The sequence below is a fragment of the Lontra canadensis genome, unplaced genomic scaffold, assembly GCF_010015895.1.
Source record: "Lontra canadensis isolate GAN:19392208 unplaced genomic scaffold, GSC_riverotter_1.0 scaffold17, whole genome shotgun sequence".
In the NCBI taxonomy this organism is placed as follows: Eukaryota; Metazoa; Chordata; class Mammalia; order Carnivora; family Mustelidae; genus Lontra; species Lontra canadensis.
In genome coordinates, this window is record NW_022631011.1 from 21,295,606 (window position 1) to 21,317,978 (window position 22,373).

The 22,373-nt window shown below is 40.7% G+C and overlaps 1 protein-coding gene across 2 annotated transcripts in view; it reads right to left on the reverse strand.

Annotated features, from left to right (window-relative positions):
• LAMA3 (laminin subunit alpha 3) overlaps positions 1–22,373 on the reverse strand; it is a 266,072-nt gene that overhangs the window by 187,602 nt on the left and 56,097 nt on the right. Inside the window, exons 3-6 of one of the 2 annotated variants that reach the window (XM_032859753.1) lie at positions 10,040–10,157; positions 8,644–8,762; positions 7,142–7,312; positions 4,414–4,505 (exon numbers count right to left, since the gene is read on the reverse strand). In XM_032859753.1, the coding sequence (XP_032715644.1) occupies positions 4,414–4,505; positions 7,142–7,312; positions 8,644–8,762; positions 10,040–10,157 (500 nt within the window). Of the gene's footprint in view, positions 1–4,413; positions 4,506–7,141; positions 7,313–8,643; positions 8,763–10,039; positions 10,158–22,373 lie in introns of those variants that run through there. The other variant, XM_032859754.1, reaches the window with a different exon arrangement.

Sequence of the window (22,373 nt, forward strand, 5' to 3'; positions counted from 1 at the left end):
AGCTCCTTGCAAGGCCAAAAACAGATTACTCAGCTAGGCAGAGAGGGAACAATACAAAAATCTACCTGCAATTATACATCTGCACTAAAACCATTCCAGGTTAAAATGAAATTGTTGCCATGGCACTGGGTTAGAACCCCCAAGTGCTGAGTTCTCACTTATCTGTGCTTTTTTAAAAGAGGATTCAAAACAGTTGTCTAAGGCTGTGCCTATGGTGATTTGATCAACTCTTCTAAGGGGGGTTGGGAGGATGGCATATATTCAGTTACACTCCAAAGGGAAGGTGTTGCGTCTCCCAGCTCAGCTGCCTGTTAAGGCAAACGGACACAGATTTTACTGAGAGCACAGAACAGCTGGCATCCAAATGGACTTTGGTCAGAGAGACTACTTCAGCTTGTTGCCAATAAAGCATATGCATAAACTGAACTGAAATAATTATTTAGGGAATATTGCTTGAAGAACATAGGGTCCAGCTACTCTCACAGAAAGATTAAAATTGAAGGCAGAAAAAGAAAGATGGGTACTAGTTTGAATCATACTGGTATCACCCACAAATAATTGCTTTTTCTGATTCATTCTCAGCCTAGGCTGATAGTTGAAACAGAAAACTCATCCTTGGGATGCTTGGGTGGCTCAGTTGGTTAAGCTTCTGCCTTCGGCTTGGGTCATGATTCTAGGGTCTTGGGATCAAGACCCGCATCGGGCTCGCTGCTCAGTGGAGAGCCTGTTTCTCTCTCTCCCTCTGCCTGCCACTCTGCTTACTTGGGCTCTCTATCTCTCTGTCAAATAAATAAATAAAATCTTTAAAAAAAGAAAAGAAAAGAAAACTCATCCTTGCCTCTGCTGTAAGGATGTTATTGAAGAAGTTGCTGACTAGAGAATCCACTTCCTGGTGATCACCTCACAGCACTCCCAGAGAAATTTCTTACCTGATCCTAGTGTCATCAGTCATGCTCCTAAACAACTGATCACTTTTTAGATTATGAGTATAGTGAAATAAGAAAGTAGGCAGGTTTCCCCTTTTGAGTTGACTGCTAGGAAGCTCAGAATTAAATCTGTGATCCATCCACATTTCCATGAACCAAGTCATCACAGTAGACATGCTTAATTCAAGCCCTCTTCTGCCTCTTCATGGGTTCTACTTGGCTAGCAACTAAATTTTCTGATTGCCAGCCTTTGCTCCCTCCATTAAGTCACTGCATCCCCTTAAATATGTTATAAGATTTTTGTCCTTTGACCTTGGCCCAACAACTTCTTGCTAGACATGTCTCCAAAGGCAAGAGAAACAAAAGCAAAAATGAACTACTGGGACCTCATCAAAATAAAAAGATTTTGCATAGCAAAGGAAACAGTCGACAAAACAAAAAGGCAACCTACAGAATGGGAAAAGATATTTGCAAATATCTTATCAGATAAAAGGCTGGTATCCATAACCAATAAAGAATTTATCAAACTCAACACTCAAAAAACCAAAACAACCCCGTTCTGAAATGAGCAGAAGACAAGAACAGACATTTCTCCAAAGAAGATATACAAATGGCCAATAGACACTTGAAAAGATGCTCCACATCACTCGGCATCAGGGAAATACAAATCAAAACCACAATAAGATACCACCTCACACCCGTCAGAATGGCTAAAATTAACAAGACAGGAAATAACAGATGTTGGCGAGGATAGGAAGAAAGGGGAACCCTCCTACACTGTTTGTGGGAATGCAAGCTGGTGCAGCCACTCTGGACAACAGCATGGAGGTCCCTCAAAAAGTTGAAAATAGAGCTACCTGCAACCCAGCAACTGTCCTACTTAGTATTTATCCAAAGGATATGAACACAGTGAATCAAAGGGGTACCTGCACCCCAATATTTATATCAGCGGTGTCCACAATAGCCTAAATATGGAAAGAGCCCAGACATCCATCGACAGATGAATGGATAAAGAAGATGTGGTATACGTATAGGCAATGGAATATTACTCAGCCATCACAAAGAATGAAATCTTGCCATTTGCAATGAGGTGGGTGGAACTAGAGGGTATTATGCTTGGCAAAATAAGTCAGTCAGAGAAAGACAAATACCATATGATTCACTCATGTGTAGAATTTAAGAAACAAAACAGATGAGCAGAGGAAGGGAAGAAAAAAAGGAAGATGAAAATTGAGAAGGAGGCAAACCATAAGAAGCACTGAACTCTAGCAAACAAACTGAGTGCTGCTAGAGCAGAGAGGGATGGGGAGAAGGGATAATTGGGTGACAGGCATTAAGGCGGCACTTGATGTAATGAGGACAGGGTGTTATATGCAACTGATGAGTCACTAAATTCTACCTTTGAAACTAATTTTTTTTAAAGATTTATGTATTTATTTATTTGACAGAGATCACAAGTAGGCAGAGAGGCAGGAAGAGAGAGAGAGGGAAGCAGGCTCCCTGCTGAGCAGAGAGCCTGATGTGGGGCTCGATCCCAGGACCCTGGGATCATGACCCGAGCTGAAGGCAGAGGCTTAACCCACTGAGCCACCCAGGTGCCCCTGAAACTAAATTTTTTTTAATTTTAAGATTTTTTTTCCTATTCATGGGTGTGGATTTCCTCAGCATTTGCATGAATAAACCTGTTGGGCAGAAGTGAACCAACAAGCAGTGTGAGGCAAGGCTGTTGTGTTGGTGTAAACTGAGACAAGAGGAGACAGTTTCTCTACTCACTGTGGTTTCTCACTCTGTACCACCCAGTATGGAACCCCTCCAGGTCTGCCAAGGTCAACAGGGCATGCCAGCCCTGCTACACAGGAAGCTCAGACCTTCTCCAATGACTTCAACTCCTCTCCCACATGGTGCCATTTTGTCTCAGGCTAAGGGACATTAGACTCTCTTTTGCCCCCTCTCTCTCCAGCTCAGGACTTCTCTGATCTTAAGGCCCTACCCTCCAGGAGATGACAGATTAATCATGAATAAACTAGTGCTTGCCAGTTAAAGGCTAGTCCGTTGTTGGATTCATGCTGCTATCCCAGCATGGCCGGACCCCCCGAAGGAGGGCTGACGACATTAGGGACTGCTGCTGGTCAGGGACCGGGCTCCACACCATGTAAGTTGGTAGCTGGCCCCTGTGCCTGAACGTGAGGCCCAATAATGTATAAACCTCATCCGGTTAACAGTAAAACATCTCCTATCAATGCTGCACTTGGGGAATCATAGACTCTAAACAAGACATTAAGAGATTACTGCTGTATCTCACATCCAGTCATCTCCAGCCACAAGAGGTCCCTCTTGTGTTGATCACACGAGTGTATACGGTTGCTGAACACTTAGTAGTTAATATCCGCGCATCTTATTGTATGTAAAGTAGACCTCAATAAAAAACAAAAATGGGCATGTTCATAACAGCATCCTTCACTATAACCAAAAGGTGACAGGAACCTAAAAGTCCATCCACCGATGAATGGATAGGCAATATGGTATATACATAATAAAGTATTACTCAACCTTAAAAAAGGAGATTCTAACACATGCTACAATGTAGATGAACCTTGAGAACATTATGTTAAGTGAAAGAAACCAGTTGAAAAAGACAAATATCGTGTGTTTCCACTTCTATGAAATACCTAGAGTAGTCAAATTGAGAGAGAAGAGGACGGTGGTTGCCAGGAGCTGGGAAAGGAAAAGAGTGGGGAGCTGCTGTTCAACCAGACTAGAGTTTCAATTTTGCAAGATGAAATGAGTTCTGGAGAGAGTTTGCACAACAATAAGAATGTACTTAACCCTACTGAATTTAAACCACTACCACTTAAAAATGGCTAACATAGGGGCGCCTGGGTGGCTCAGTGGGTTAAACCTCTGCTTTCGGCTCAGGTCATGGTCTCAGGGTCCTGGGATCGAGCCCCACATCAGGCTCTCTGCTCTGCGGGGAGCCTGCTTCCTCCTCTCTCTCTGCCTACTTGTAATTTCTGTCTGTCAAATAAATAAATAAAATCTTTTAAAAAAATGGCTAACATAGTAAACTTTATATCATGTGCATTTTACCACAATGAAAAAAAAATAATGAAAATGTATACCCTTTGGTATTATTAGACCAGGGATGACAAACAAGTTCCCCCCACCCCTCTTGCCAACTCTAATCAATTACTTACGGTTGCCAGGGGCACAGTCTGGGGATGGGGGGCTGGGAGGATTTGGTGGCTGCATCCTAGATCATCCACTGAGCACTGTGATTGATTAGCCATGTCTGCTACAGGCTGGATGGAGCATGTGGAACCAAGGGCAGGGCCAGAGGAGGGGAGATATATACATGCCATTTATTTGTTGACAGTGAAACATTTCTAGTGAGGGCAAGAACTTAGAGATATTTAATGGGATGCAAACCTCTACGGAAACAATGAGACTTATTCACAGCAAGGCTAAAAAATGTGTACAATGTACTTACAATTTTTCAGGATTGTTTGCATTGCAGTCTTGGGCATGGCCATTGCAAACACACCTCCCACCGATGCTGATATCCTTTATGCTGTAATAATACTATTTAACAGAAGACGGAAATGTCAGTTTTACTGAAGAGCAACAAACTCTGCTTTACTAACCTGTAACTCAGGTCTGCACTGACCCTCTTCCCTTTCATCCTGTATTCTTGGGCATACCTTAACACATTGGGATGCAACTTCTCTTACAAAGTAAATGCATTCCTCAATCAAATGTAATCTCATACTACCAAGCTTGTGCATTTTTAAAAGTCAAATGCTTTAAATGCATGGAAGGAAATTGCTTGGAAAACGGGCAAAACTTATAATAGTCTTTGGAAAAGGGTTAAGTGATCCCCAGATTACTCTTTTTAATGTAAATCTGGGTTCCATAAATCCAAAAATAATTTTTTTTTACCAAAACTAAATTTTTTAATCAAATTTTGCACCTACTATGGGCAGGCTCCAGGTAAGGGAGAAAATATTTACAATGAGGGAGCAGATACAAGGCTGACACTGGCAGGGCTCACCAGCAATTGTAGAAGACTTGCTAGCTCAAGGTTAATAAGGCAAAAGGCAGAGTACAACTTCCAAAGGGCCAGACAGAGCGAGCTTCCAACTCAGCTGAAGAACAACCCCCTACACCAGCCACAGCTATGGGAAACCATGTCATCCAGCAGGCACATCTCCAGCTAGCAACAACAGGTGGCAGTGTCCACCAGCTCCCTTACTTCCCAGACTTGGCAAATGCACAGAACCCAGAGAGAAATCTGGAGGGCACAGAAGGCTACCAATGAGAAGAACACCTGTCGGCGAGAAGGTCTTTGACCTCACAAGGCAACAAGGTTTTTTTTTTTTATCTTTTAGTTGTTGTTGCTGTAATCCGACACCTTAAAGCCCTCTGTTCACTCAATGTAAGGGTTCTGTTCTGAATTCCACACTAAAAACTGTTAGAGTCTAAGGGTCCTGGCAACATCTTACTTAGTCTGAAGACACTAACAGCCCCTCTTGTTAAAGATTTTATTTATTTATTTGAGAGAGAGAAAAAGAGAGCTTGCACAGGCAGGGGGGAGAGGGAAAAGCAGACCCCCCTCTGAGCAGGGAGCCTTATGCAGGGCTCGATCCCAGGACCCTGGGATCATGACCTGAGCCAAAGGCAGAGGCTTTAACCCACTGAGCCACCCAGGCCCCCCACAACCCCTCTTGTTAATATGGATAAATTCAGTATTAGAGGACTTTCTATGTCAAGTTAACACTAGAAGCTCTCATGCTAATCACCATAGAATTTTCTCTCTGTGCATGTGTTAAGGGCAGCAGCAGCAAGAGAGAGAAGCACCCACACTTCACCCCAGAGCATAATGAGGGTGTGACAGGATAGCTGGTATGCTGTTTCTTCACTTAAAGAAACAACCTAGATTGGGATGAGGGGTCTCCAGATTATATGTGAGATGAGCCCCATAAAAACTTACTTTACAGAGAAGACTACGTTCACCTAAATGAAAAATATACATACAATTACAAATCTTATAAACCCCCCCCCAAAAAAAAAACAATGAAAGGGGGGGGAGGCGGTGAGGCATATATGTGCCAAGGCTCCAAAATATCTGGGTAGTGGAAACCCTGTCTGGCTACAACTTACCAGAAAGCCCAGCTTTCTCATTCTGGGATCCAAGGTAGTCACCACCTACAGCAGCTCAGCAAGAGCTAAGGGGACAGAAAATGTAGAGGATAGGCCACCTACACCCAAGATGAGTGGCCTTTCTGGAAAATGCTCAAAACTGTAGCAAAATCTACTTTTCTGTTTGCCTTCCTCTTCCAACTCTCTGATACACCTACAGAGGAAGCAAAACTCTACAAGGTGCACTGGGCATCTTCTATTCACCCTTCCAGGTCCACTCTCCAGGAACCCCTTTATCTTTCTCTTTCTGTCTTTTCCTCATGGCCTGAACTTCATGGACTGCAACAAGGATGTCTTGCCCACTGGCTTCACATTGGGTTTGGCCAATGGGAGACACCAGTAGGACATCAAAAGGTAGGAGAAGAGTGAGCTCAAGATACTTAATCTGCTGGCTCCCCTTCTGCCCAGGAGACACGGGTACTGTCCTGACCCAGAGTGATAAATGTTCACCTAATGCAGTAGACAGCACTGGTGCTCACCAAAATGTCTTCTCCACTGTAGCGACATTTCATTACCCAGCCTGCTGCTACACCACCAATTCCTGCCAACGGAGGTGACCTGTGTGATCAGGAGCTGGTGGGTCTTCTCTAGGTTCTACTCTTTCCTCATCTACTGACCATGTGCAGGGGATCTAAAGGAGGACTTTGAGGTCCTACAGGATGGCTGCACCTCTAGATAGAAAGAGCCTGGTTCCCTGAATGACCACATGGAGCTGATCCCACCTGCTGACCCACACTGGGCTGTGACATGAGTGAGAAATTAATCTTTATTTTGTTAAGCCTCTGAGACTTGGGGTTATTTGTTATAATAGCAGACTAACTGATCTTTGTCTTTCATCCTCTTTGAATATTGTGATTTTTCTACAACGGAACTTCAAAATTACATCTAGTATTTTGTACAAGAACAACTCCTGTTCCTACACTATTATTGGCCGTAAAGATTACTTGAAAGGTAATTAATTTGATAAGCAAAAACAGGTAACAAAAACTGCCCTGTATACGCGTAGAAACACTACTTACCCGCCGAGTAACCGTTGGATCTCTCTGTGCTTTGGAGATGAGGTGTCCAAGAAGGGTATTGGTTCGCAGAAAACACAGGCGGATGTTTGTAGCCTTAGTGAACTCCATCAGGGTGTGAGAGAAGGTGAAATTTTTTGCACCTGGTCGACCATTTATCAAGGACACCACAACCTAAAAACCACACAATACACACAGGGGGAAAAAAGTCCCTTCATGAAAATATAGCCACGAGTAACTAAAAATAACTCACATGTCCCAAAGCACTTGGTTTCTTCGAGCCATTAGATGTTTGTTGGTGGTCTTGGATCTTGTTTATGTCTAAAAATATCCGTTAGTTCGGTCTTCCCTTCTTGTTCCTAGTTCCAAACTCTGGCAGTCTCTCCCTAAGACCTGGGCTCTCAAAAAATGTTATAATTTCTTTTTCATACCCTTTGTTCTATCAGTATAGTTATGGGAGGAGGAGGAAGAGGAGGAGGAAAGGGGTGTTATGGGGTGGAAATCCTATGAAATGCTGAAAATATAATGTTAAAATCTATAAATATAAGAAAACAACTTTTGGTTACATCATAGAAATAAAGCTAAAGTTATCTAAAAACCTAAATGAGGTTGAAGAAAAGAAGTCTCTACATATAGAGTTGACTGTGGAGAGGACAAAAAAAAAAAACTATATAAAATCCAGTTTTCATTTTAAAGCTTTCAGTGATAAAGTCTAAGTGCCAATAATTAGGGACACTCATCAATCACTGGAAGGTACTGGCTAGCACTGCTCAAGAGAGTTCTCCTCAAAAAAAAAAAAAAAGAAAGAAAGAAAGTTCTCCTCACCTAAAACAGGGACACTGACACCCTTAAAGATGTTCATTTGAAACTCACTTCATGCTCATGATGGCCTCACAATTTCCATGGAATTCTTCTCTGATTTTCTCCATTCTATTTTTTCTCATGTCACATAACAATAGCCTAACTGACTTTACCGGGACCAATGCAACCCCAAAAGGACGACAATTCTTTTCTCCTTTACAGACGATGTCCACCCTGCCCGGAGGGACCAGGGATTTGTGCTATCACCTACCCCTCATCCCCTCACTCTTTTGGGGGATATGTATTTGTGAAGCAGTGGGAGGGGTCATCACCTCAATCACCAGCAACCAACTTTCTAAACATTCCAACAGAAAAGATAGTTCAAGACCTGTGGGCCTTGAATCCAGAATCTTGATGTCCAGAAAAGAAGTTGAGGGCTCAAATAGAATTTCCAATGTCAATTATGCCTCAATTAAAAAAAAATTAATTAAAAAAAATTTTTTTAATTAAAAATTTAAAATAATTTCCAACCCAACTCATTCTGGGAGTCTTCAATGTGATTCCTTTACTAGTTAGTTCCAAGTTCTAGTTTCTATTGTGATCTATTTTAGATTTTGAAAGTGCAAGTTTCACAATTATACACAATTTTATATCCTCGTGTTGATTTTGAATCTCAACTCTCCCTTCTCCCCATATCAACTTACCTCACCATTTTCCAAAGGTACAATCCGGGAATATTCAGTAGTACAAAGTACATCATCATCTTGGGTGATAGCCATATTTGCCTCTTGCCCAAATTGTTCCAAACAATCTACTTTAGAGTCTAGGAAGAAAACATTTCAATACTATAAAGTAAAATACTATCATCTTATCATAAATCTCTTAAGGAATCTTATTTTTCCTTAAGAAAATACATCAGGAGGAAAGAACAGAGAAGCATTTAAAATTTTTAGACAAAATATTAGAATAAAGTTTTAATTCATGAAAGAAAATACCAAGACATTTTAGGCCACTTCCTTCTAATAGCAATGTTTGGAGATGTGGTTCTAATGCCTCACCCTTCATTAGGCACATTTCCCTCTAAGGAGCATTCATGGAAAGCCCAGTGCCTTTGTGAGCAAAACTCCCATCGCCTCAATTCATCATAGGGTTCAGAGACACTAACATTCTTCATTAGTTGAAGATGACATGATCGAGGTAAATAATGTGAAGTGCAGGAACCATGAAGATGGAACTTAGTCCCTAATTCTATATAAAAGAAAAAAAGGACTGGAGCTACATCACTTCTTATAGGTATGTAAGTTATAGGTACATCGCTTCTTCCTAAATAGTGGCAAAAACTGTTATCATAAAAGGCAGTTCAACTTCAGTCCTGCATGTGTATCCTTGGAATTAATGCACACATGCTTGAGAAATAGGGACATCCTGAGAGCAACCTAGAGAGTGAAAACTGGCCAGTCCTTCACTGGGGAGGGTATGTGCTATGGTGAGAGCTGTGAATTGTGTAAGACTGATGACTCACAGACCTGTGCCACTGAAACAAATAATGCATTATACATTAATTTTTTAAAAAGTGGTATATACATGCAAAAAAAAAAAACAATGAAATTGCATGCTACAACATGGATGAACCTTGAAGAAATTATACCAGATGAAATAAGCCAGACACAAAAAGACAAATATTATATGATTCCATTTATATTAGATACCTAGAATACTCAATTTTATAAAGACAGAAAGTAGAACAGTGGTTACCAGCAACTAAGGGAGGAAGTAAAGAGGAGTTATCATTTAAAGAGTACAAAATTTCAGTTGGGGAAGAAGAAAAAGTTCTGGAAATGGATGGTGGTGATGGTTGTACAACATTGTGAATAGACTTAATTAAGGCTTAGATGCACACTTGAAAATTGTTAAAATGGTAAATTTTATGTTAGGTCTATTTTACCACAATAAAAATTCTAAATAAAAAGAAAAAAAAGCAAACAAACTGGCCAGTCCTTAATTAGCCAAACCAAGAGACTCATTTTTCCAGTTAAATCCAGTGTTGATCTGTTGCAAATAATTAACACCCTACATAACACAGTAAGCAAGATTACTTACGAGCAAAATATTGCCAGGGTGAGTAGGTGCTTCCAAAGTCTACTGATCTTTCCAAGACCCAAAGATCAGGGCGAGGAGAATTTGCAAATTTGATGATAAGATAGGCCACATGGAAAAGCTGATAAAGCAAAGGAGATACAGTTATTCAAGTCACCACATCTACCTGCAACCTTGACCATCTTTGTATGATGCTGATCCGAAGGCAACATCTAGCCACCCTCTCCTAAGATCCAGACTCTGTTTCTAACTGCCCATTAGACAACTCTATCTGGGCGCAGGCTCTCAAGCTTACCATGTTCAAAACCAAATAATCACTTTTCTTTCTCCTCCAGATCTATTCAGTAATTTGGTCACTTCTTAATCATTATACCCTTGATTTTTAACCAACTTCCAGAGCCTCTTAAAGTCTGTACCTTCAAGAAATCAGATTTCGAGCAACAAACATCATGTGATAAGCCTTCCCAGGACCAAGAGCCAAGGGTGTCTCCTGGAGTGTCATGGCCTTTGGTTGGTTCCAGGTCTTAGAGAGCTAACAGCTTCAGAATGGAGAACAGAGAGGCTTTTTGATAGAGTGATAGCACCTCCTTCCCCTGCACCATCTCCACTGTCTCCTTTTATCCTAATTATTCTCCCTCTTTTTAATTTTCTCATTCATTCTCATCACTCTTTTACCCATGGCCAGGACAGTGCAGAAGGATGGAAGAGACAAGGGGAGACTTCGGTCCTTTCTTCACCCTCCCACTCATGAATCCCAGCATGCCTCCCACAGGGGACCCCAGGAGGCCTTGCAGCTCTACTCCTACCCCTTCCCCCAAAACTTATCTGGCTTGGATTTTGGACCCTGAGAGTCTGTATATTTCCTAAATTCCTATATTTTCCTAAAGGACCCTGAGAGTCTGTATATTTCCTAAAGTTCTGGTTTGACAACAAATACAAGTGTTAAATGTGTTAATGAGAGAGGATTATCTCTACCCCACATGCTCAACACCTCTCACATTCCCTGACCCTAAGTAACAGATCCAACAGTGACTTTCAGAAGAGGACTCCCCAACCTATTAACTAGCCCAGTAGAGCCATTTGAATGATGAGCACATCTAGTTAGAGAGAGAGGCAGTACTCAGATTCTGTGAGATCCTTTCGTTTCTTGGGGAAGAAAATAAGGGAGTTTCCCCTTCATATTTTTTTACACACTGTAATATGGTAAGAATTGTATACTTTAAAAGCTGAATTCTGAGAACCAGTAGCTACTTATTAATGTTCCAAACTTGGTACTAGAAGCCAAAATCTCTGGAACAATGATTCTCAAATTTTAGCCTCAGGACCCCTTCACACTTTTAATAGTTACTGAGAACCTTTAAAAGCTTTTGTTTATGTGGATTATATCTATTGGTATGTACCTGTATTAAATATAAAGGTTGAGAAAATTTAAAAATATGTATCACTAATTCACTTCAAATAGTAATAAATCCACCGCATGTTTAAACATAAACACAAAATTTTTGTGAAAAATCATGATTATTTTCCAAAACTTAAAAATTAAACAGAGAATAGTGGCTTTACTTTACATTTTTAAAGTTTCTTTTAATGTGTACATTTGATAGAAGTCAGCTGGCTTCTCCTATCGCTACTACATTTAATTTGTTGTAACATATTGTTTTGGTTAAAGTATTTAAAGAAAATCTGGCATCACATAAATCTATTGGGGGAAAGGAGGATCTCAAAGCTTGTGGACCTCCTGAAAGGTCTTGGGGACCTCAGTGGGTTCTCAACCACATACTGAGAACCAGCGCTCTTGGTCATAGAGGTTACTCTTTGTTCTAAAAAGCCCCTTGGCTTCTTCTCTGCAGAAGGAAGAATTGTCACACCAATTACTAAAAACCCTAAGTTCAGTCCGTTCTATCCCAGTCAAACACTGGCCCTTTAATCTTGGAAAAAACTGCCTCCCTGGACTCAGATTAATGTTCCCAGATTCTTTACTGATCCTTGGGAAAAATGATCCAACTTCATGGAGAAAAACTAATTAGGAATTGTAATAGTCTGAAAACCATAAGGCAATACTGAAAGGTAGGAGAAATAATTTCCTAAAGACACATACCATTATCACATAGTGAAGGAATTCATAGGAAATCCCAGAACTCCAAATTTGGAAAAATCAAAACAAATATATTTCCCTGAAAACTATTTGCATATCTGTCTTAGATCACATCAAAGTAAGGCTACTTTTGGATAAAAGTAAAAAATAATATAAAGGAAATATTTTTGGACACAGGAATCATTCAAAACAGTCTTAACCTCGTCCTCTGAAATTCTACAATCATAGTACACACAAACACACACACACAACACACACACCTCAAAAACCTATTTTTACTTAACTCTTTATGATCTAATGGTTACTATGTTCTAGGTACTGTTAGGCACCTCACGAACATTCTCTCTCAAGAGGTTAAGTAATATGCCCATCGATTCTAGGCATAAAAATCCTGAGCCGATGTGTATTCTACTCACTGATCATTAGCTAGACCACAGAACCTAAGAGATACTTAATATTTGACCTGTTTTACCCTAGGGGGAATAATTTGTCAGAAAACTTCCAAACACCATTATTTCTAAACATACTAAGATTGCATTACAGGAAGCCTGGAGATGGAAAGGTGTATTATATACATCTTCAGGATTATTTGAGTGCATTGGTTTTCCAAAGTTACACTTTCTGCTATTGGAAAATCCAAATAAATGAAATAGCCTTGGTGGTTCAGAAGGACTACTCTTTTTGTTTCACTTCATACTGTTCCAAGGTCATATGTGATTCCCCTGAAGAAGGCACAGCAGTTAAAAATTCCAAATCTAGGAGGAACAAGATGACGGAGGAATAGGAGACCTAAATATCACCAGGTCCCAGGAATTCAGCTAGATCGTTATCAAACCATTCTGAACACCTACAAACTCAACAGGAGAAGAAGAGCAGCAATTCCAGAAACAGAAAATCAACCACTTTCTGGAAGGTAGGATGTGCAGAGAAGTGAATTCAAGGTGAGAGAGGGAAAAGAAACATGGGGTGGGGAAGGAGGGAGCCAGCTCCCAGCAAGCAGTAGAGCAGCAGAACACAAAATCGGAACTTTTAGAAGTCTGCTCATGGAAGGACATCGCTCCAGAAGCTAAGCAGGGACGGTGTAGTCTCAGGACCTACGGAGTCACAAAAAGACAGGGGGTGTCTGAGTATGGCAGAGCTCTCAGGTATCGGAGCAGGGAAGCCAGCTGCAGAGATGGAGCAGAGAAGGGAGTTCTCAGCTCAGGGTAACCTTAAACTGTGATCCAAGGCACAGTCAGGCCATGGCTCTTTAAACAGGGATCCCACAAGCAGCAGATCCAGGGAGAATCACCTTCCTCCTCCAGGAGGAGCAGCATGGGAATCAGCTGGGTTTGGAGACTCCAAACGGGTCCATGAACCAGAGACAGAAACACTCGGTCACAGGCTGGGTAAGCACTGAGTGCAGCCGGAGACCAGGCAGATGGGAGTGATTGACTGCTTTTCTCTGAGGGCGCACTGAGGAGTGGGGTCCGAGCTCTTGGCTCCTCTGGGCCGAAGACTGGGAGGCCACCATTTTCATTCCCATCCTCCAAAGATGTAGGGAAAGTGTTCAGTAAACAAAAGCTCCGGAAAGGGAACCCAAGCAGATTACTTAGCCTGGCCCCAGGCAATGGTGGTGCAATTCCGCCTCAGGCAAATGATGGGGTCTGTGATCAAACGAGCGAGACTGATACAAAGCGAAGGTCAAGCAAAGCTTTATTTCACGCCAGCACCAAGAATCAAACCAACCAGCCGGGGCTGTCTCTTACAGAGAGAGAGAGACCACCCCCACCTTCACAGACTAACTTTTATAGAGCAAAGGCCATGTGGTTGAGCCTGGCCAAAGAGATTGTCTCCACCTGGCCTGATTCGTCCTTGTATTCTGGGCTCTGTTATCTCCACCTGACCTGACCTGTCCTTGTATTTGGGTTCTGTTATCAGGAACTGGTCAACAATATTTTACTGGTTTCCCAGACTTGCTTTTAAGAAAGTTTCACTGGTGGGGGAGGGGGAGGGTCAGTTTAAGTTTTACGGCACAAACAAAAAAATGGCTGTTTAACTGAGATGGAGTCGCTCCGGCTAAGTAGGCCACTACAGCAAAGACATTTGAGAATCACGGCAAAAGGCCCCTCCCCCAGAAGATCAGCAAGAACATCCAGCCAAGATCAACTTCACCAACCAATGAGAACTGTAGAACTCCAGAGCTAGGGGAAAGAAACACAGAATTCATGGCTTTTCCCCCATGATTCTTTAGTCTTTTAAAGTTAAATTTTTTTAATTTACTTTTTTCTTATTTTATTTTTAAAAAATTTTCCTCTTTCTTATTTCAACATTTTTAAGCTATTTTATCTTATCAACACCTTTTAAAAAATCTTCTTAAGGGGCGCCTGGGTGGCTCAGTGGGTTAAAGCCTCTGCCTTCAGCTCAGGTCATGATCCCAGGGTCCTGGGATCGAGCCCTGCATTGGGCTCTCTGCTCAGCAGGAAGCCTGCTTCCCCTCTCTCTCTGCCTGCCTCTCTGCCTACTTGTGATCTGTCAAATAAATAAATAAAATCTTTTTAAAAAATAAAATAGAAAAAATAAAAATCTTCTTAAATTTTCATTGCTATAGTCATATTCTATCCCTTCATTGTATTTAACCTTATTTTTTGTATACATATAGGTTTCCCTTTCTTTAAAATTTTGGGATACAGTTTCTTCTAAGAGATCAAAATATACCCTAAATCTAGTGCATGGCTTTGTTCTAGTCTCCAGGCTTTCCTCTTTTTTTCTTTTCTTCTTTCAACCAACTTCTTATCTTATCAATTTCTTTTTTAGAATCTTTTTTAAATTTTCATCTTTAGACTCAAATTCCATCCCTTTATCGTGTTTATCCTTATTTTTGTGTGATATATATATATACATATTTTTTTTCTTTCTTTAAAATTTTGGGAGGTGGTTTCTTCTAACAGACCAAAATACATCCAAAATCAAGTGTGTCAGTTGCATGGCTCACCAGCCTAAAATAAATAACTATATATATATATATATATATATATATATATATGTAAATTTTTTTTCTTTTTTTCTCCTTTCTTCTTCCCCTTGTTTCAGATCTCTTCTGATTTGGTTAGTGTATATCTTTCTGGGGTCATTGCTCCCCTTTTAGTATTTTGTTCTCTCAGTCATCTATACTTATCTGGATAAAATGACAAGGCAGAAAAACTCACCACACACACACACAAAAAAAAAAAACCAAGAGGCAGTCCCGATGGCTAGGGACCTAATCAATACGGACATTAGTAATATATCAGAACTAGGTTCAGAATGACGATTATTACCAAGGTGTTAGCTGGTCTTGAAAAAAACATGAGAATCCCTTTCTGGAGAATCCCTTACTAGAGAATCCCTTTCTGGAGAAATAGGATTCCTTCCTAGAGAAATAAAAGAACTAAAATCTAGCCAAGTTGAAATAAAAAAGCTATTAATGAGGTACAATCAAAATGGAGGTTCTTACTGCTAAGATAAATGAGGCAGAAGAGAGAATTAGTGATATAGAAGACCAAATGATGGAGAATAAAGAAGCTGAGAAAAAGAGACAAACAACTACTGGACCATGAGGGGAGAATTCAAGAGATAAGTGATACCATAGGACAAAACAATATTAGAATAATTGGGAATCCCAGAAGGAGAAGAAAGAGAGAGAGGGGCAGAAGGTATATTGTAGCAAATTATAGCAGAGGATGTCCCTAAATTGGAGAAGGGAACGAGCATCAAAATCCAGGAGGCACAGAGAACCCACCTCAAAATCAATAAAAATAGGTCCACACTCTGTCACCTAAGTAAAACTTACAAGTCTCAGTGACAAAGAGAAAATCTTGAAAGCAGCTTGGGACAAAGAGGTCTGTAACATACAATAGTAGAAATATTAGATTGGCAGCAGACTTACCAACAGAGACCTGGCAGGCCAGAAAGGACTGGCATGAAATATTCAGAGCACAGCACTAAATGAGAAAAATATGCATCCAAGAATACTATATGCAGCTAGGCTGTCACTGAAAATAGGAGTGATAAAAAGCTTCCAGGAAAATCAAAAACTGAAAGAATTTGCAAACACCAAACCAGCCTACAGGAAATATTGAAAGGGGTCCTCCAAGCAAAAAGAGAGCCTAAAAGTAACATAGAGCAGAAAGGAACAGAGACAATATACAGTAACAGTCACTTTACAGGCAATACAATGGCACTAAATTCATATCTTTCAATACATTCAGTTACCCTGAATGTAAATGGGCTAAATGCCCCAATCAAAAGACACAGGGTATCAGAATGGATAAAAAAATGTCAATATACAGTCTACAAGAAACTCATTTTAGACCCAAAGATCTAAAATGAGTGAGTGAGGTGTGGAAAACAATTTACCATGCTAATGGACATCAAAAGAAAACTGGGGTGGCAATTCTTATATCAGATAAATTAGATTTTAAGCCAAAGATGAGGAAGGACACTATATCATACTTAAAGGGTCTGTCCAACAAAGAGATCTAACAATTTTAAATATCTATGCCCCTAACATGGGAGTAGCCAATTATACAAACCAATTAATAATAAAATCAAAGAAACACATTAACTATAATACAGTAATAGTATTACTCTATTACCCTCACTGAAATGGACAGATCATCCAAGCAAAAAGATCAACAAGGAAATAAAGGGTTTAAATGACACACTGGACCACATGGACATCACAGATACATTTCAAACATTCCATTCCAAAGCAACGGAATGCACATTCTTCCCTAGTGCACATGGAACATTCTCCAGAATAGATTACATCCTGGGTCACAAATCGGGTCTCAACTGGTACCAAAAGATTGGGATCATTCCCTGCATATTTTCAGACCACAATGCTTTGAAACTAGAACTCAACCACAAGAGTAAAGTTGGAAAGAACTCAAATACATGGAGGCTGGGGTGCCTGGGTGGCTCAGTGGGGTAAGCCTCTGCCTTCAGCTCAGGTCATGATCTCAGGATCCTGGGATCGAGCCCCGCATTGGGGTCTCTGCTCTGCGGGGAGCCTGCTTCCTCCTTTCTCCCTGCCTGCCTCTCCGCCTATTTGTGATATCTCTCTCTCTCTCTCTCTCTCTGTGAAATAAATAAAATCTTCAAAAAAATAAAGAAAAAAACATTCAAATACATGGAGGCTAAAGAGCATCCTACTAAAGAATGAATGGGTCATCCAGGAAATTAAAGAAGAATTGAAAAAATTCAAGGGAACAAATGAAAACACAACTGTTCAAAATCTTTGGGACACAGCAAAGGCGGTCCTGACAGGAAAATATATAGCAATACAAGCCTTTCTCAAGAAACAAGAAAGGGGGCGCCTGGATCGCTCAGTGGGTTAAGCCTCTGCCTTTGGCTTGGGTCATGATCACGGGGACCTGGGATCAAGCCCTGTGTTGGGCTCTCTGCTCAGCGAGGAGCCTGCTTCCCCCTCTCTCTCTCTGCCTGCCTCTCTGCCTACTTGTGATCTCTGTCAAATAAATAAATAAATAAATAAATAAGAAACAAGAAAGGTCTCAAGTACACAACCTAACTACACCTAAAAGAGCCGGAGAAAGAACAGCAAAGAAAGCCTAAACCCAGCAGGAGAAGAGAAATAATAAAGATCAGAGCAGAAATCAATGAAATAGAAACTAAAAGAACAGTAGAACAGACCAATGAAGCTAGGAGTTGGTTCTTTGAAAGAATTAATGAGATTGATTAAGCCCCTGGTCAGACTTATCAAAAGGAAAAGAGAAAGGACCCAAATTAATAAAATCATGAATGAAAGAGGAGAGATCACAACCAACACCAAAGAAATACAAACAATTATAAAAACATATTATGAGCAACTATATACCAGCAAATTAGTCAATCTGGAAGAAATGGATGCATTCCTAGAGATGTATAAACTACCAAAACTGAACCAGGAACAAATAGAAAACCTGAACATAATAACCAGTAAGGTGATTGAAGCAGTCATCAAAAATCTCCCAACAAACAAGAGCCCAGGGCCAGATGGCTTCCCAGGGGAATTCTACCAAACATTTAAAGAAGAATTAATACCTATTCTCCTGAAACTGTTCCAAAAAACAGAAATGGAAGGAAAACTTCCAAACTCATTTTATGAGGCCAGCATTATCTTGATCCCAAAACCAGACAAAGACCCCAACAAAAAGGAGAATTACAGAGCAATATCCTTGATGAACACAGATGCAAAAATTCTCACCAAAATACTAGCCAATAGGATCCAAGAGTACATCAAAAGGATTATTCACTAGTACCAAGCAAATCAATCAATATGATATAATACATTAATAAAAGAAAGAACAAGAACCATATGATACTCTCCGTAGATGCTGAAAAACCATTAGACAAAGTACAGCATCCTTTCTTGCTCAAAACTCTCCACAGTGTAGGGATAGAGCATACATACCTCAATATTATCAAAGGCATTTATGAAAAACCCACAGCGAATATCATTCTTAATGGGAAAAAACTGAGAGCTTTTCTCCTAAGGTCAGGAACACGACAGGGATGTCCACTATCACCACTGCTATTCAACATAGTACTAGAAGTCCTAGCCTCAGCAATCAGACAACAAAAAGAAATAAAAGGCATCTGAATCAGCAAGGAAGTCAAACTCTCACTCTTTGCAGATGGTATGATACTTTATGTGGAAAACCCAAGACTCCACTCCACTGCTAGAACTCAGACAGGAATTTAGTCAAGTGTCAGGATATAAAATCAATGCACAGAAATCAGGTGCATTTCTATACACTAACAGCAAGACAGAAGAAAGAGAAATTAAGGAGTCGATCCCATTTACAACTGCACCCAAAACCATAAGATACCTAGGAAGAAACCTAACCAAAGAGGCAAAGAATCTGTACTCAGAAAACTATAAAGTACTCATGAAAGAAATTGAGGAAGACACAAAGAAATGGAAAAATGTCCCATGCTCATGGATTGGAAAAACAAATATTGTGAAAATGTCTATGCTACCTAAAGCAATCTACACATCTAATGCAATCCTAACAAAATACCATCAATTTTTTCAAAGAAATGGAAAAATTATCTTAAAATTTATATGGAACCAGAAAAGACCCTGAATAGCCAGAGGATGTTGAAAAAGAAAACCAAAGTTGGCAGCATCACAATTCCAGACTTCAAGCCCTATTACAAAGCTGTCATCATTAAGACAGTATGGTACTGGCACAAAAACAAACACACAGATCAATGGAACAGAATAGAGAGCCCAGAAATGGACCCTCAACTCTATGGTCAACTAATCTTCGACAAAGCAGGAAAGAATGTCCAATGGAAAAAAGAAAGTCTGTTCAACAAATTTTGTAGGGAAAATTGGACAGCCATATGCAGAAGAATAACACGGGACCATTTCCTTACACAACACACTAAAATAGAATTAAAAAATGGATGAAAGACAATGTGAGACAGGAATCCATCAAAATCCTTGAGGAGAACATAGGCAGCAACCTCTTCGACCTCAGCCACAGCAACTTCTTCCTAGAAACATTGCCAAAGGCAAGGGAAGCAAGGGCAAAAATGAACTATTGGGACTCCATCAAAATCAAAATCTTGTGCACGGCAAAGGAAACAGTCAACAAAATCAAAAGGCAACCGACAGAATGAGAAGATATTTGCAAACGACATATCAGATAAAGGGCTAGTATCCAAAATCTATAAAGAACTTATCAAACTCAACACCCAAAGAACAAATAATCCAATCAGGAAATGGGCAGAAGACATGAACAGACATTTCTGCAAAGAAGACATCCAAATAGCCAATAGACACATGAAAAAGTGCTCCACATCACCCGGCATCAGGGATATACAAATCAAAACCACAATGAGATACCACCTCACACCAGTCAGAACAGCTAAAATTAACAAGTCAGGAAACAGTCAGGAAACAGATGTTGGTGAGGATGCAGAGAAAGGAAAACCCTCGTTGGGAATGCAAGCTGGTGTAGCCACTCTGGAAAACAGTATGGAGGTTCCTGAAAAAGTTGAAAATAGAGCTACCCTATGACCCAGCAATAGCACTACTGGGCATTACCCTAAAGATACAAATGTAGCGATCCAAAGGTGGACGTGCACCTCAATGTTTATAGCAGCAATGTCCACAATGGTCAAACTATGGAAAGAACCTAGATGATGTCCATCAACAGATGAATGGATAAAGAAAATGTGATACACACACACACACACACATACATATATATACATACACACACATATACATACACAACGGAATACTATGCAGCCATCAAAAAATGAAATCTTGGGGCGCCTGGGTGGCTCAGTGGGTTAAGCCGCTGCCTTCGGCTCAGGTCATGATCTCAGAGTCCCGGGATCGAGTCCCGCATCGGGCTCTCTGCTCAGCAGGGAGTCTGCTTCCCTCTCTCTCTCTCTCTCTCTCTCTCTCTCTGCCTGCCTCTCCATCTACTTGTGATCTCTCTCTGTCAAATAAATAAATAAAATCTTAAAAAAAAAAAATGAAATCTTGCCATTTGCAACGACATGGATGGAACCAGAGGGTATTATGCTAAGCGAAATAAGTCAATCAGAGAAAGATAATTATCATATGATCTCTCTGATATGAGGAATTTGAGAGGCAGGGTGGGGGATTGTAGGGGAGTAAGGAGGGAAATAATGAAAGAAGATGGGATCGAGACAAAATATAACAGAGTCTTAATTTCAGGAAACAAACTGAGGATTGCTGAGGGGTGGGTGGGGAGGGAGAGGGTGGCTGTGTTATGGACATTGGGAAGGGTATGTGCTATGGTGAGTACTGTGAATTGTGTAAGACTCATGATTCAGACTGGTACCCCTGAAGCAAATAATACATTATGTGTTAAGTTTTTAAAAATTCCAAATCTAAGAGCAAGTGCAGATACATCTCAGTGTGCCCCCCTCCACCTACATAAGCCTGCCACCCTGTCTGATTTATTTTTTTTAAAGATTTTTATTTATTTATTTGACAGACAGAGATCACAAGTAGGCAGAGAGGCAGGCAGAGAGAGAGAGGAGGGAAGCAGGCTCCCCGCTGAGCAGAGAGCCCGATGCGGGGCTCGATCCCAGTACCCTGAGATCATGACCTGAGCTGAAGGGAGAGGCTTTAACCCACTGAGCCACCCAGGCTCCCCCACCCTGTCTGATTTAATAAGTCCATCAATTCCACCAACTCATCTTCCAGTGCCCATAGGATGAGACATCCCACTTCACACTTCAAAATCCTTCCTTCCTTTTTCTCTTGGGAACTTGTTTCTGACGTTAATCAACACACATCTGAGTGCCCTGACTATTGTTAGCATGCACTTTCTTTCTTCTGACTCTAAACCCTATGGATTTTCCATCACCACCACTGCTGTGTAACTTGCAGCCAATTCTTGACAAGTACTTCAGCTGGGATCTGTAGATTCAAAATGTCACTACAAGGCACAGTGAGTGGTCCCCAAAGTGGATTTACAGCTTGGCTCATGCATGTCAAACCAACAGGTATGAATTTATTCTTTTCCACTTGATTACTTAAAATTATATGCCTTTTAAATGGCTCCTTCTGTTAAACTCCCATTATCAGTTACGTATGTCTGCTCTGTGATCACTCAAAATTCTTCAACACACTCAGGAATGACGCATGACATTCACCAATCCAAGCAAGGGCCCTTCATGAAGCTAGAAAGCGCCAGACTATGGAATCACTAGAAGCAGGAGAGCAAAGACAGAGTTGTGCATTTTTGAAGAAATAACATTTGGGAATCAAAGATAAGGAGGAAGAAATGGCCAGTAAGGACTGAGTTGTCATCTTCTCTCCATAGGCTTTTGGACTGAGCTGAAGATGGCTTAAACTTTGTTCATGATCAATCAGGTAGAGGTACAAAGTAATCTTTTAAATGATGTTTTAAGAAACAGATAATAATCATAATAGGTGGAGTGTGAGGCACTTTGACTTCAAAAGCCTTCAAGGTGAGTGGGTGAGATGAAATGGCATCATCTGTCCCTTGCTTCTCTGCCAATGCTCTCCATTTGGAAACCTCTGAAATTCCAGCCCATCATTTCAGGGCCTTCCCAGATGGCATAGTACATGTTCAGTAAATGTCACAGATGGGTGGATGGATGAATATTAATGTTGTGTAGTTGTCTTCAAGTTCAGGAGGCAGAGGTGAACCCCCAAGTGGTCCTGTCTGGTGCCCAGGCATGGTGGGGACGTCTAAGGCTGGA